Genomic DNA, 15,855 nt, shown 5'->3' with positions numbered 1-15,855 from the left:
AAAGTCCATGCTTAGTTGGGGCAGAAATCGTGGTCGTGGCGGTTGACGTTGTCGTTGAGCGTGGACCCATTTGCGACTCTTTGTGGGGGCTTTGGCTTTTTGTCATTTTAAAATCTCCGATAGGCTATTTCTTCAACCTGTGATTCTAAATTGAGCTTCTTTGCGTCTAAGGACTTGTGCTGGGATGGGCTTCTATCTACTGTAAAGCTGGTAGTAGTTGAAGTAAGTTGAGACTTGTGGTGAAAATCTGCGGAAGGGGGATGATGGCCCTTCCTGACATTGTATTCAGCAGTTTTGGTCGCATACAATATTCCAATTCTTTCAACATTTAGCAGTAAGCACGGGGCTTACCGTCTTTGCTACTGCTTGCAATTTGATGTCATTCGATGTCATCCGGTGGTCTCGAACTTTAATAAATATGTAAGGGAAGTCCTCCATGACCTGAGATCCGAAAAACGGCGGCATCTAGGCCTTACTCGCAGCCATCGTAAACATGTGGTTGGTCCGGATAAGACAATTTGTGGCTCAGCCTTTTTCTTTTTATTTCAGAAGGGTGTCATAAGTCATGTTGAATAGATGATTGTTGATTCTAGACTGGTCGAATGTGCAAATGGAGGCTCCGAGCACGCTGATTGGCTGGTATGTTGTTCCGGGCGCAGCCACCCGGAGCATTTAAACCTGACTGCCGGAACATTTAGAACGGGGCCAACGTCTTGCCTAAAACAGTAAGTCAGTGAGCGGAGCGGGAATACATAATTGCGGTTGAAAAGACAGTAGGGTAAGCTAGGAGCATACAGGATAATGATGATTTGGAATGGGTTTTCATCATTAACGCAGCCGTTAAAGACATCGGAATGGCCGAAAAAGGACGAGAACCACAAAAGGGCTACCATAGCCATTTTTTTGCTCTTCAATGGAGTCGTGCGTCACCATTTGAAAAGACTTTTCCAGTGAGACAGACCTGCGGGGATTTGCGAAGAATTTCGGGGTGTTTCTGACTTTCCAACAATCTCACTTTTGTGAACCGCAATGAAGTTTGTACCACCACTGAGTGAAGTTATAAGTCCGAATACCAGAAACTCTTTTTTGGAGACCGAAGATCCTAGCGACATGTGCGGAGGCTAATAGTTGGACAGTTGAGATACCGTAAATGCTGAGGCAATGAAGGTGACTTGAGAGAGATTCAATCAAAGAGCAGTGCTGATCAAAATGATCGCTACAACGAGGTGGATCGTAGGCATGTGATGTATTTATAAAGAGCGTGACAGGCTCCCGTCACGGGAACAGTGTCATGCCCAAGTGAAATATATACATCTCCGCGGAGCCAGGCTTACGGACACTAATACTCAATCTTTATCTATATCTATTTAATAAATACCAAGTCTATAACTCTACGGAATAACTTCTTATGTATACTAATATTCTCTATCCGTCCTTAAGGCAGTGAATCGCTTCCTAGTAGGTAGCAATAAGACTTCATGGAGTTCAATACTCGACCGTAGAACAGAAAGATGTACCACATTTCCCTGTGGTTGCATCTATCTCGAAAAATAAAAACAGCCGCTTTGAGCGCTCCAGCACCCATTTCATTGGCCTTGACCGCTGAGGAGTAGTTACTGATAAGCCGCCCGCTGCGCCTTGTTTTCTCACGCGCACCGGAGATATTATGTTTCGACGTCAGACGTACTCCGGGCTTACCATAATTCGGAAAGATCGACAAGATTAATACTTGTGCCTTATCTCTCCATGTCTTTGGGTCTTTATTAATGGGCTTGAGGACTTCTCTTCATTTCCCAAGCTAATTACCAGTTTTTACTCATGTGAAGTACAAAATGGCTTCTGAATCAGAAAATGGGAAAGTGTATCAACCTAATGAGACTACACGCTTGATGGACTCCAACCAGCATCTCGTCCCACCGTCAGCAAATAACGCCGTGGAATGTGGTATTTACAATGATTACCACACCATCGACTGGCTCCAAGATCTCATAAAAGATAACCAAAGCCACGATCCTTCCACTCTGCACAGCTGCCGCGGAATCCGCCGTCGTGTTTCTGAACTCTGGGACGCCTCGCAGGGATGGGTCGCAGCATTTACCATTGGTCTTCTCACAGCATGCGTCGCGGCTGTTGTGGACATCAGTGTTGAGACAGCAGCGGATTGGAAAGACGGATATTGTACCAGAAACGTCTTTCTCAACCGTCGGTCATGCTGCGCTTTTGAAAAAACCTGCCAGAGCTGGAAACCTTGGACAGAGAGCTATGCTTCCGCATATGTCATTTACGTGGGTATGTCGTTGGCGTTTGGGATTATTGCTGGGGGTGTTACTATGACCACAAAGTCAACATTGAAGTCTGTTGCTCCTGAAGACGGAAACTCGAAGAGCAAAAATGCAGATCGCGCTCCAAGATGTGGTGGCAAGACTATGTATATGGCAGCAGGAAGTGGCATACCCGAGATCAAGACAGTTCTCTCAGGCTTTTCCATCCCTCACCTTTTTGACCTTAAAGTCCTTACCGTCAAAGCCGTTGGAGCCACCTTCGCTGTCGCAACTGGCATGTGTCTAGGCAAGGAAGGACCATTCGTACACATCTCAGCTTGTGTCGGATACCTCGTCAGCATCTGTTTTCCTAAGTACGCCAACAATCAGCGGAAGTTGAGGGAGATGCTCAGTGTAGCCTGTTCAGCCGGATTATCTGTTGCATTTGGAGCTCCGATTGGCGGTGTTTTGTTCAGTTATGAGGAGATCAGCACCCACTTCCCTCGTCGAGTTCTTTGGAGAAGCTGTCTTTGCTCTGTTGTAGCGGCGGCGGTCCTGAAAGAACTCAATCCTACTGGAACAGGCAAGCTTGTTCTCTTCGAGACGAATTACGGCGTCAACTATGATGTTCTCCACTATTTTGTCTTTGTCATCCTTGGAATCTGTGGTGGTATATTTGGTGGAGTCTTCTGCCGAGCCAACTTCCTCTGGGCCAAGTCATTCAGAAAGATATCTATCATCAAGAATAGCCCGGTATTTGAGCTGGCACTCGTTACACTAGTTACCGCAGTGCTTCAGTTCCCCAACGTCTTGATCAGAGAAACTGGAGATATTGTCATGCAGAGACTGCTGGTTGACTGCAATGACATCGAAGAGGACTGGATCTGCCAACAGGAAGCTAAGCTTACTGGCAAGGGAGCATACTACGTGTGGCTCATTTCTGGCACATTCGTCAAGCTCCTTCTAACCACCATCACTTTTGGTTGCAAGGTTCCCTCTGGTATTATCATCCCCGCCATGGACGCTGGTGCCCTTTTCGGTCGCACGGTCGGCCAGCTTGTTCCCGACATTTCACCGGGTGTCTTCGCCATGGTTGGGTCAGCAGCGTTTCTAGCTGGTGTCAGCAGAATGACTGTCAGTTTGGCTGTCATCATGTTTGAACTGACAGGAGAGGTCAACTTCATTCCTCCCTTCATGATTGCCATCCTGACTGCCAAGTGGGTAGCTGATGCTATCAGCGCTGATGGTGTTTATGATCTGGCTCAGCATCTGCAGGGACACCCGTTCCTGGATGCTGAAGGTGCTATCAAGAAAGTTAGGGAGTTCCGGGACGATAATGGCAGCGCGACAGTTGCTATTCTCCTCCCTTCAAACGATGTAGTCGACGACGCGATTGTATCCATTGGACCCAACTATCGAGTTGCCACTTCAGTCCTTCGAAGTAAACTGTCCAAACTTCAGAACAGAGGCTGTACTGACTCGGGGCTTTTATTTGTCCACGAATCGGGGATCTGTCATGGATATATCTCCCAGTACAAGCTGGACAATGTACTCCAATCGATTGAGAAAAGAGATGATATCCCGGAGCCTTCTGAGGTACGTATTTTAGAAGGCAGCCTAGCGCAGGCTATCGACAGGAGCTTCATAACTATTCCGTCCATGGCACCTCTGGAGTATGCAGTGGAGCTCCTTGGAAAGTTGGGCGTCAGCTGTCTGGTCGTTACTCAGGAGGATACAGCTACAGTATTGGGAATCATCTCAACCAAACACCTACTGGCATTTTTAGACAGACTCAGGTAGCTGTATGTTGAATAATAGTATATAAAATACTCAGTAGTTGGAGAGAATGTTACAGAGCATTATAGTGCCGAGGGGACAGAAGAATGCCCGTTCATCAATAGTGGAGATGGCGTCATTTTCTATTTGCTGACATTATTGCAACTTGGTATGCGGAACCATGTACCCTATTTCCGAAGGTACATGCTATCAGTCCTTATCCCTAAAAATATCGCAATCGGTATAGATAGGCAATTGCGGCTATGTTGCAATAACCTTTGCATATTGCAACTGAACGACCTGCCAATGGGATGTTAATGAATTGAGCGTTGCCATCCTGCGCTCCTATGACGTGATCTTAGGGTAGTATTGTAAAGAGGAGATAATGATATATCTAGATACCTCATCTGCTGTTGACTCAAATGTTTGAGAGTATGAATATTTCTACCAAGAGACTTATTTAGACTGCACAAAATGGCTCCTGCACCAATTGATCCCAGTATCACAGATGTCGCCCCGCCCATCAAGGACACTCTCGGCTTACCGGACGCTGCCAAGCAACGTCTCGAGAAATCTGGCGTGGACCTTTCCCAAGGATATCCATACCGTCCGTCTCGTCCATTGTACTTAGATGATGTGTACAAGATCCGCGACAAGCCTCGTGATCACGTTGATGCAGGTGCGCGAGCTGACAAGTCAAAGAAGAGTCTTCTCTCCGCTGCGACAAAGGTCACTGATCTCACGGCGTATATCGGAACCGAGATTGAGGGCTTGCAGCTAAAGGATCTTACCAATCAGCAGCGCGATGAACTTGCTCTTTTGATTGCGGAGAGAAGTGTTGTTTTCTTCAGAGACCAGGATCTCTCACCACAGCAGCAGAAGGAACTCGGCGAATGGTATGGAGAAGTTGAAGTTCATGTGAGTAACGATATTCCCAATACTGTAATTGGAAACTAACAATGATAAAAGCCACAGGTTCCTCAGGTTCCAGGTCTGCCAGGTGTGAGTGTTCTCTGGCCAGATCTTCAAGCGACAGAACGTCCTGCCAGTTTCCGGCAGCCAGGAGGAGCGTCTCGTTGGCACACAGACTTGGTTCACGAGAGACAGCCAGCAGGTATCACACACCTTCATAACGACACTGTTCCCTCCGTTGGCGGTGATACACTATGGGCCTCTGGCTACGCAGCATACGAAAAGCTCTCGCCAGGATTTCGAAAGATCATCGATGGCCGTTCGGCTGTTTACAAGTCAGCGCACCCGTACCTTGACCGCGATCATCCTGAACATGGTCCCAAGTATGTTGAGAGAGTCCATCCTTTAGTCAGGGTCCACCCTGCGACAGGCTGGAAAGCACTTTGGGTAAACCGTGCAATGACGGACAGGATCGTTGGTCTTGACAAGGCGGAGAGCGATGTTATTCTTAACTATCTGTATGATGTTTACGAGACAAATGTCGACATACAGGTCCGATTTAAGTGGACACCTAGAACCTCAGCGCTCTGGGATAACCGGTGAGTGTTCCGTTGATCCTCGAGTATGTGGCTCATACTAATTCTTACAGCATCACTATCCATAATGCTAGTTGGGACTACAGCGGCAGAGAGCCACGACATGGTACCCGGGTAACCTCGCTGGCGGAGAAGCCTTATTTTGATGCATCTGCACCGACGCGAAGGGAAGCACTGGGTCTCCTGGGGGAGAGTGAGAAGAAGGAACTCGAGGTTTCGGAATAAGCTAGAATATAGCGTCTATAATGTTTCATCAACAGGTAGTACATCTTGCTAAAAAGCAAGATATGATGTTAATACCGAGGTGTATAAGTTTCTATGGATTCACCCGCTCAGTCGACTTTGATCTTCCAGTCAGGCTCAATAAGCGATAATGACTCCATAATAGTATCATGGACCTACGGTGACATTTACCAGCCATTCAGCCCATGAATCAGAAGATTTGTCTCTTTAATTTCTTCAACACGATCCTTCAATTCATCGACGTCCCAATTTGTCCACAGAAACCTACCCTTCAGCGCGTCTGCATCCTTAGAACCAGCTAACCACACACAGTAGGATGCCGGGAGGCCTAGAAAGGCGGTTAGATTAATCTCAAATTTGCGAATGTGAGAAACTCACTAATATCGTCAACGGCAGGAATGCCACTTTTGGCTTGCATGGCAGTCTCAACAGCTCCAGGTTGAATACTGAAGGTTCGCAGATCGGGATTTTCGTGTTGGACGTACTCCATAATCTTTGCAAAAGCAAGCTTAGATCCCGAATAGGCTGAGTATCCTGGGAGGTAGGGGAGATGTCCAGCCCCAGAGCTGATGTTAATAATAGTATCGCCAGCTCGGCTCTGCTTCAGGAATTCCTTAACGACAATGAGAGCTCCCTTGACATTAACTTCAAAGGTCTTCCAGAAGTCATCGAGGTCAGAGTCTGATACTGAACGATGATCATCAAGGTAGCCAGCATTCTGGATCAATATGTCGATATGGCCAAAGACTTCAATGGCCTGTTTGAAAGCGGACGCAACTGTATCCGCATCTGTAACATCGGCCGTGGCGTAGTGAAAAGTCGTTTTGCTATCTGTAGACCCTTGCAAATCTTTCAGCTCGCTGACTGAATCTTGCAAGGTCGATTCGTTTCGTCCAGCAAGGAATATGCCTTTAGCCCCAGCAGTCAGGAAGGACTTGGCAATCTGGCGCCCAATGCCTGAGCCACCGCCTGTAATAAAGACTACTTTGCCATCTGCTGACAGTTCAGGGTTCCTCTCGTCGATAGCAGGATAGGTCTTATGACGAAGGGTTGGAACGAAGTTGACTGTGTGATAGCCCATAGCCGCAGGTATTTTGAAAATATGAGTTGGTTGATAATGTATTTATTTGTTGCTGAGTAGAAAAGATAGAAGCTGGAGAAAGATTGCGTGCGATCGTATATCAGATTATATGGGGATGATATCTCAATAAGTCTACGAAATTGACCTCTGCTAGTTTCCATAACTGCAATAGTCTTCAAGGGCAAAAGCCCTGATATTACGCAAGTTTCTTGTGAAGCGAGCGACACCCATAAAATATCGGTCTCTGAAGGATTTAGTCGATATGATGTGCGTGAGATTTATCCAGATACGTGGTGTTAAAACAAACCTGTAACACGAATCCGTATCCTGACCAACAGGGTAACCCAAGGAAGCGCAGAAGACCCACCGCCTCGTGGAAATCGATTTATCAAGAGCCAATACAATGGCGTTGAAATGTGGAAGTCTCCATAATCTGACATGGGCAAATGCAATGACTTGAAATATAACACTTCGAACTATCGCTTTCCGAACGTAACTAGCAATACAACGAATGACTTCCTTTGACATAGTGATAGCTCAATCGCCCTTCCTACTGGCTGAGTCTATTATTAACTCTAAATTTGCAGACCCCTGCAACTATAAAAGGCCTATCTAACAAATACTACCATAGCCTCTGGTGTTAAACTAAGGCCGCTCTGCCATTAAGACTATCATTACTGATAGTTCTTCATGCCGTTAAGAATAGGAAGAGGAAAAGTTATTGACGTATTTATTGACATGAGGTTCAATGGCTCTTTAACGTTGTATCCGGTGTCGAAAGAGGCGACTAGAGTGCGGGATTCTTAGAATTAATCAACTGACCGCAGATATATTTTACTTGTATCATGGAGTTCATGCACCGAAACCTACTTGCCCGTATACTTATGTGAGGCCACTGTTGTCTTTCTGCGACATGTTCGACCATTCGAATTGAACTTGTGCTACGTATAGCTAACCCAAGGCTACATTAATAACGATTACGGAGCTTGCCATATGGGCCTTCCAGATACCTGCGATGTATATCTACTCAATGTATTTGTCGCGCCTCTGATCCTTGTGCATAGAGATCCCTATCCACAGGTTAATGTAGGAATTTGCCGTGAGATCCACGGATGCCGCTGGTTTCTAGGGATGAAAGACCTAGCCAAGGACGACACATCATGAAATATACTGCAACCAAGACCCACGTGCTTATCAAAAGTCGGTGTGAGCTGACATCACAGAACTTGAATCTCAATGTCTGACAAAAAGTAGACCAGCTCTTCATCTTCTTGTTGATCATTTCCTTTTTGGTATTGAGCCTGAAGTATGTCTCAGAAAATATAGTTTAGCTCCTCAACTTACTAGGAGATCAATTGGTATCCCAGATAAGTAAAAAAACAGAACAGAACAGGCTAAAGCCAATTAGTCGTAGCATTAGAAGCCGCCTTGTAACACATGCAAGCTGAAGATAAATGACGTGCTATCTCCGCTTCTCATGCAGATCATGTCGCTGGTTTAAATATTCAAACATATGCCACTCTCTTCAAAGATAAATTATCAATCACAAAACATTAAACTTTATGTCCGCAATTATCACCATGGCGCCTTCCGACTTTAGCGTTCGTCTCCAGAAAGGTAACTATTGTTTGTTTACAGTAAGCGTCACGAAGCTAATAGCACTAGGAATCACCGGAGGGTTTGCCCCACCTACACCCAGCCTGATCATCATTATTGATGCCAGTAATAACAATCTGAGCATATCAATTGCAAAACGCGAGGATGGTACCCCGGACTTAGCGCCGTCAGCTTCAAAGATAATAGATTTCGCGGAACATGAGGCTGTCATCGATGAGTTGCATAGTATTTTGAAGGGATTGCCTACAGAGCAACCTCCCGGTAGTGAGGATATATATAGACTGGATACGAGCATCGCTTGGCAAAGCGATGATATAGAATGGTGGAATGGTGGGCCTCAAGGCTGCGGTGGCGGCGAAAGCTTTGTAAATGCTGATGAGGAACAGAGGAAGAATTTCATGAGGGCAGTTGAGATTATCGAGGAGATTTCTGGTGCGAAATAGATTAATATTGTATCGAGGATTTCGAGCACATCAATTGAAAGCATCACCTATTTACCAGATGATCGGAAAAGTAGCGCTGTGATGGTCTTGCATTTTGAAGCTGCTTACGCAGTTGTGTCGATGAAAGTGGCTTGCTGAGAAATGAGGGGTTGCTGAGACAATTGAGACCAAGGTTGGATGAACTGCACACCAGTAGATTTGCTAAGTCATTGGGACATATCATAGCTATCAGCTGTCTAGATCAGACTTTTTCTAATTCAAGGTTTCAGTCATGATGGAGATGATATCTGCGAGAACAGCTGGAAACCGAGCCTGGACTTCTTTTCAGCGTATTCTGAGACACGGGTTGTGATAAACTGTCAAATATGAAACCAGGCGCTATTGATGCAGGGAGAACCATAGATAAGTCCATAGCCGCACAAAACGCTTGGCACCAGTGGCGGGCCAGCCGGAACGGTAAGGCCCCCAGAAGACCTAGACTTAGTTGAGCAAGAGAAAAGAGGGAAGAGGCCAGAAGATCAACAACCGCACAATTCATCACGGTCGTTATAAGAGCAGCAACTGCGGAGACAGATTGATGGTACCAAGGTTTGTTTTGTCTGATGTCTAGATGGAATAATGAACAACAACGCTATTCCACATTACTAACAATCCTGGCTAAATACGTCGCAGACCCTCGGCAAAACACAATCGGGAAACCCGTGCTCTTGTCGTCATCCTCAGACAGTTGAGAAACAGAGAAGGCCACCACATCCTCCTCAAGCGAGTCGCTGTAAAGGCTGTCTTCTTTGATGGAGGAATGAATCAGGGAAAGCTGACCGTTTTTCAAGTGGACAAAGCCATTGACGTTGCCGCATGTCGTCCCTCCGGCTTTGGTGGAAGGCGATCGATAGAAAGAGTCCTCGATTGTTTTACCCGTGATAACAGGCCAGTCGTCGTGTCCTTTATCAGCTCTGATAAGGTGGGCTCCCTCAGCGTTGGTTACAACGACCCCGTGGCCAGCACCGGTCCTTCGACCGTTGACCCCAGCAATTGAATTGATGTGCCAATCCGTGCCGACGTGGTCCATTTGGTGCCATTGACCCCAGTCGAGGGCAGCAGTCCAGCACCAACGATAGCGGAGGTTTTGCCAGTCGGTTTGGTAGCTATATGTGACATAGATCCAGAGGGTGGAGTCCGCTTCAACAACTACCGGTTTGCCCACGGAATGTATGTCCCAGTTCCCCCAAGTTTCCATGAAATTTCCCTCTGAGCCAAGTTCATTGTAGTAAAGCTTCGACCAGCCACTGACGGTTCCTTGGACAACACAAATAGTTTTGTCTAATCGGGCGGAGCAGTAGTAAGTAACATGGTTGAGGACAAAATTCTCTGGTAGTGCGATCTGGTAAGCCTTGTTGTTGTTAAGGTTGACTGAATCAATCTGGCCCGATTTCTCATTGTAGGCCCAGAGATAGAGCGCGTCTGGGTGTTTGCTGATGTAGAGGGTATCCTGCCGGTAACGCCCGACTGCAACAACTTTCGGATCGTTCGGGGGAGACTTCCAGTATGAAAGGGAGTTGGAGGAAAGACCAGCGAGTTCAAATGTTCCATCGAGATTATCATAGATTGTCAAATCCTGAAAGTCATTTGGCCACTCTTCCAGAATGGAGAGTTTGTATTTAGGGTCCATGGTGCTGGTTCCGTTGCTTCGTAAGAGAGGGCTTTTTGCCGATTCCCTTGTAGAATTCCTTAAGTGGTGTCGAAGTGGCAAATGATGTGGAGGTCACTAGTGAAGGAATGATAATGTACGGTTTAGGGACCTAGCCCTCTACCTTGTATGGGCAGCACCACGTCTTTATATAGACAGGTCTGATATAGCAAGGGTTATATTCCTTACCCGTTGATCGATACTGCAAACTGTCTTTCGGTGAATTTATCTGCGTGGACTTGGTAGCGGACAAATCATTTCAGCTGAAATGGGTATTGTGGGCAAAGTTTCAGCCATGCTGTTCCAGTTGGCGCGGAGCTGAACAACCTATGCGAGGGGGTCTGCATCGATCATCGAAAATGAACCCAGTTCGATCTTAGTGACAGAGTGTTCTAATCACATTCTTACAGTTTGTCTATAGAGTGACATCATCTGGGCGGAGGCGGCCCGGGCCCCGTGAAACAGCAGGAGGCAGGCTGTCTCCGGGCGTGGCTGCGCCGATGCGACAGTCGCACTCAAGCAGTAGATGATTGACCGCAAGTTGAACTACCGAACCCTCATTGTTTTGTTTCACCTTGCAAGCGCCTATGCGTTCCGGGAAGTTATCTATTATGTGCTTTGCCTGCTATTGACAGCGACTGGTTGATGGCCTCAAAAGACAGGCGAGGGGAACGGCCCGGCCTTAATATCGAAGGTGCTAATATTTGGTTGAGACATCCTCAGCTCCACCTCCGAGCAATGAACCGGTTTGCAAGGGGTTCTCAAAAGCGAAAGGTATGGTGGATAGGTTTGTGGGCCCGTAATGGCCAGTATTGTTGGTTAGGCCAGCTATTCTGTAAAACCTCTTGGTTTTTTTGTTATTCCTGCGAAGCAATGCTCTCTTCTGGACAATAGTGTAGGAATTATTCATAGACATGCAGCCTAGGGTTAGTTCAAGTTTATTTCTACTCCTGAAATCTAGAATCATCCCCTGTTAGAACAGTTAATAAACGTTTCTGTACAAACAACCGAAGCTGTTTGCTATTCCCTTTTCTCCTAACTGTGCACACTTACATCGATTTATCGCACATTACTCATATTATATCCATGATGTCTCAGTAGAATCGCCAACTGGCCTAACTTGTGGGTAGCTGGATGTGCGTGGCGGATACATATCATACATTCTTCTCGGTGGTTGATAAGTTGAAGTAAACTTAGACATACATCGTATGGGATTCCACCATATTCCACGCATCTCATCGTTGTGCGAGTCACAAATGTGGCTGGCTGAAGCAAATCGCTATGGTGCGGGGTAGCCTATCCGTCCCTAGCCCAGATTCCAATATGTCTCACTACCACGAATAGACGTGCGAGCTGCATAAATCACAGTCTTCTACTTCTCTTATTACAGGTTGATTGCTACTTGTCTCTGAATAGCTCCGGTCCAGACTCAAGCCATGTCTTTCGGTTGATAGCCAAGTGTACCCTAAATCACATGCCACTAGCTATAGCTCGAGATACAAAAGAAGGCTCTCAGTTAGAGTGATCACTTAAAACAATCTTTGTAAAAAGTACAGTTTATAACGTATACAGTATATGTCTTCTGATAAAGTATCAAAATACACCACTGTTATAACTCAAAATAATTCTACGGTTCTCCTATGCAATATATACGCTTTGAAGTACATCGGAGAGGGGTTTACAGGATGGTTTACCGGTGTGAACTCTCAGTCAGCCAGCCACTTTTGATCGGCATCCCGATTGAGGAATGTCAGTCAGCTCGGCACTCAACGTCCTGCAAGTCAGCCGCAGCCTCTGATCACGACTGTGATTCTGATGCATCTGAAACTGTTGGGAGATCTGCACCCACTCTGTGCAATCCCAACAAATCTCCATTATACTCTGCCATTCACAGGAAGAACAATGAAGTTGCTTGCGCATTTGCCAAAGCGATTGATGGCAAAGAAAACGCCCCAAAGCTGTCTAAGGGCCAGCGGGTTGAATATGAGAGTTCTAACGCCGAAGCTAAAACGCGGCCCGATCGGGGACTAGCAAGCCATAGCTCTACGCCTCTCTGCATCGACAGGCTTTGCTTGGTATACTTGGTAGATCTGCTGGCTAGCATTCCTAGGTCAGTCGGAAGCACACAAACGATAGCGCTAAGCCATTTTCAATCCAATAGCTTCATGCTTGTCGGGGTCGTGGATAGAAAAGGCGGTGGCGGCTTGAGACAAAATGCAATAAGTGCACCATTTATTGATTCACCTTTGAGAGCTTCATGAGCCGTCCTGCAAGCCTGTGACACTATCACAAAATTCTACTTCAGCCGCACGCCATTTATGGATGATGTAAAACACGGAGAATAATGCAGATTTAACGGGATGGATTGTGTCTACTTGGTTATAAGAAGGTCTATCCATCACAGCGCTCCGATACTTCAACACTGCCATCAAATCTACCCTCACCACTCTTACCAGTTTCGCATTGTGTCAACATGTCTACCCAGAACTTGAAGCCCCACTTCAAGCCTTACCAGCCTAAGGAAGGCGAGGATTATCTCGTGAAAGGCATCAAACTGAAAGATGGCGGTAAGAAGTCGGTCTAACTAAAAGCCATAATCTCTAACCCTAGACAGAAAAGCCGCAAGTTCGTCAAGAGCTCCGAGACCTCGCCAAAGATAAGAAAGCCTTCGAGCTTTTCTTGCTTGGTCTTTGGCAGTTTCAATTGGTTCCCCAGGATCAACTCCTATCGTACTACCAGATCGCCGGTAAGACATTTTTAAGCCGTGGGGTGATCACGATTTAACATGATTAGGAATCCACGGATTGCCTTATGAGGCATGGCCCAAGGGCGATCCGCTGCAGCACGATCTTGCTAGAACTGATGACTTTGGCAAATCCGATGGAGGTTTCTGCACTCACTCGTCTATTTTGTTCCTGACCTGGCATCGACCGTATCTTTCTCTCTTTGAGGTACGTCGTGAGCTCATATCCAAGTTATGATTACTAAATCCATGTTGCTAGACCGTCCTTCGGGAGGCTATGATCCACGTAGCCAAGGAATTCGAAAAGGAAGGCCAGAATGAGTATCTTAGCATTGCTGAGAAGTTTAGACTTCCCTACTGGGGTAAGCTATCTGTGATCGGGCTTTCACAATGCTTAGCTGACATATCCACTTTGAGACTGGGCTCTCCCCGGCCCATCTGTTTTCCCTAGTGAGGCAATCCGCGCCACGTATCCGCTCAACATGCCAAAGAGCCTCAGATCATTCTACAGTTTCGACGCAACTGGTGACGTCACCCTTTCTAACCCCCTGTACGCATACCGGTTTGGTGAGGGTACTCTAAAGAAAGTGATCGTAAGTAAAGTGTCGCCGCAAACGTTACCAACTGATGATTAACATTGGCATAAAGCTGGATGACCTGCCCACCACAACCCGATACCATCTGAAAAAAACAGGCAACCCTAAGGCGAATGAAGACCTCGAGAAGACACTCGTCAAATACGTTATGGAAGGTTGGGTCAAAGATGACGATAAAAAAGCATTGATCAAAACAGAGATCAACCTTGCCGAGCGGTTGGTGTACATCCTCCAATCCTACGACTCCTTCTCTCAGATAAGTCAAAACAAGCTCACGAAGAGCGATAGAGGAGAGGGACAAGATGAAAGTTTCGTAAAAGGGCGCGGTTTCGGTAGCCTGGAAGACATTCACAACACTCTCCACACCTATACCGGAGGACCTGGTGACTATTTGGGACACATGAACAATCCTTCCTACGCTGCGTTCGATCCGATATTCTGGATGCATCACGCGTAAGAAGACCTGCAAAGATCCTATGAAACAAGATTCTAATACTCAGTAGGAACATCGATCGTCTCCTAGCTATATGGCAGGTTCTGCACGGCAAAAACAGCACTAAGGATCCATGGGTCACACCGCTTGAAACGGAAGAGGAAAACTGGCACACCGAACAGTATGGGACAGAGGATGACAACACTCCTCTTCTCCCGTTCTACGAAAATAATACCCAGGAGGGTAAGGACAAGTTCTGGAAGTCCTCCCAGGTCCATGATACAGCAGACTTTGGTTACGCCTACCCTGAAACTCTGGATGATACCTTGGGCAACTCGAAGGGGTCTATCGAGAAGATCAAGGCGAAGCTTCGAGAGAAGTATGCTTCTGCTTCGTTGGCAAACATGGCCCTGATTACAAAGTCAGAAATTTCGAAGGCAGGAGTTGCGAAGCCAAATGAGATACTTCGGCAGCGCGCGGCAAAACTGACACAAATCCATGGCGCCGACGCACCGAACACTACAAAGACGGCACTTGCACTCAACCCAGACATTCCGAGCGAGCTCAAATCGATCCTCCCGGATGTTGCAGCTGATCCAATTGAGTCTATTAAGATCCCGAAAGAGCTCTCGGTACTTGATCTAGTCAACGAGGACAACACCTACCTCGAGTGGCTGGTCAACATCAAGGCTGAGAAGCACGCTTTTGGTGGTCAGTATGCTGTACACGTCTTCGTGGGTGATTTTCCTGAAGATGAGTCGCCCGCTCTCTACGGAACCTCGCCGTTCCACGTCGGAACCTTCTTTCCCTTTGGACAAGGCTCGAACACTTCGTGCGGCAAGTGCAAGGATGATCAGTCAGCCGGATTGGAGATCACTGGACAAATTCCCCTCACGATCTCGCTCGTTGAGCGCTACTTTGCAGGCCAGCTGTCCAGCCTCGATGTGGATGCGGTTGAGGACTACCTCGTGAAGTATCTACACTGGGAAGTTGTGGACCAGAACGGCAACAGACTCAAGGCCGAGGGCAAGAGAGATCAGTTACCTGGTCTTTTGGTCGGTGTTATTAGCAACAAGGTAACACTGCCTCAGAACCCTAATGAGTTCCCTTCTTACTCGGAGCATGTCACTGTGCACCCGAAGATTACAACCAGGAGGGATGGAACTGGTCGTGCAGAGGGAACTGGTGTGACGGAGGAGGTCAAGCTCGCCTGTTGCTAGAATGTTTGATCTCAGAAAGAGTATCAAGAATGATAGCTTAGCTTCTTCACAAACTCCAGACTTAAAGTTAGCCCGCCTCGCTGTCTTTTCTTTAGTAGATGTTCAGATACGGTGCGGGGTAGCTTAGCTCATCCCAAACCTAGACTGTCCTAGAGTTCAATATGTCTCACTGACACGAATAAACGGTCAAGCTGCATGAATCACATGCCTCTGCTTTCTCTTATTTATTACAATCACATGTTGATTC

At 46.7% G+C, this 15,855-nt stretch overlaps 6 protein-coding genes across 6 annotated transcripts; 4 read left to right on the top strand and 2 right to left on the bottom strand.

Annotated features, from left to right (window-relative positions):
- Positions 1–1,799: 1,799 nt before the first annotated feature.
- B0J16DRAFT_336308 (chloride channel) lies at positions 1,800–4,116 on the top strand. The gene has a single exon (XM_046127196.1). The coding sequence runs from the start codon at positions 1,833–1,835 to the stop codon at positions 4,059–4,061; it is 2,229 nt and encodes a 742-aa protein (XP_045987881.1). The 5' UTR covers positions 1,800–1,832; the 3' UTR covers positions 4,062–4,116.
- A 395-nt stretch (positions 4,117–4,511) lies between these two features.
- B0J16DRAFT_396015 (uncharacterized protein) lies at positions 4,512–5,770 on the top strand (the record flags this gene model as incomplete). The annotated part of the gene is made up of 3 exons (XM_046132230.1): positions 4,512–4,955; positions 5,007–5,548; positions 5,599–5,770. The coding sequence occupies 3 exons, from the start codon at positions 4,512–4,514 to the stop codon at positions 5,768–5,770; spliced, it is 1,158 nt and encodes a 385-aa protein (XP_045987880.1).
- B0J16DRAFT_396009 (uncharacterized protein) lies at positions 5,763–6,927 on the bottom strand. The gene is made up of 2 exons (XM_046132229.1): positions 6,167–6,927; positions 5,763–6,116 (listed from the first exon to the last, which is right to left on the bottom strand). Exons 1-2 carry the CDS (start codon positions 6,867–6,869, stop codon positions 5,956–5,958), a joined length of 864 nt encoding a protein of 287 aa, XP_045987879.1. The 5' UTR covers positions 6,870–6,927; the 3' UTR covers positions 5,763–5,955.
- Positions 6,928–8,449: 1,522 nt separating this feature from the next.
- On the top strand, positions 8,450–8,929 carry B0J16DRAFT_381842 (uncharacterized protein; the record flags this gene model as incomplete). The annotated part of the gene is made up of 2 exons (XM_046131191.1): positions 8,450–8,486; positions 8,535–8,929. 2 exons carry the CDS (start codon positions 8,450–8,452, stop codon positions 8,927–8,929), a joined length of 432 nt encoding a protein of 143 aa, XP_045987878.1.
- Positions 8,930–9,560: 631 nt separating this feature from the next.
- Positions 9,561–10,598, bottom strand: B0J16DRAFT_381841 (uncharacterized protein; the record flags this gene model as incomplete). Its single annotated transcript, XM_046131190.1, has 1 exon — positions 9,561–10,598. One exon carries the CDS (start codon positions 10,596–10,598, stop codon positions 9,561–9,563), a length of 1,038 nt encoding a protein of 345 aa, XP_045987877.1.
- Positions 10,599–13,089: 2,491 nt separating this feature from the next.
- Positions 13,090–15,742, top strand: B0J16DRAFT_370001 (uncharacterized protein; the record flags this gene model as incomplete). Its single annotated transcript, XM_046130327.1, has 7 exons — positions 13,090–13,183; positions 13,231–13,362; positions 13,410–13,567; positions 13,619–13,721; positions 13,777–13,952; positions 14,008–14,408; positions 14,459–15,742. 7 exons carry the CDS (start codon positions 13,090–13,092, stop codon positions 15,606–15,608), a joined length of 2,214 nt encoding a protein of 737 aa, XP_045987876.1. The 3' UTR covers positions 15,609–15,742.
- Positions 15,743–15,855: the final 113 nt, after the last annotated feature.

Source organism: Fusarium flagelliforme, assembly GCF_020744385.1.
Source record: "Fusarium flagelliforme strain FIESC 12 MPI-CAGE-AA-0113 chromosome Unknown B0J16scaffold_2, whole genome shotgun sequence".
Taxonomy (NCBI): Eukaryota; Fungi; Ascomycota; class Sordariomycetes; order Hypocreales; family Nectriaceae; genus Fusarium; species Fusarium flagelliforme.
The sequence above is the reverse complement of the archived record's forward strand: the minus strand, read 5'-3'. Positions and strand labels throughout refer to the sequence as shown.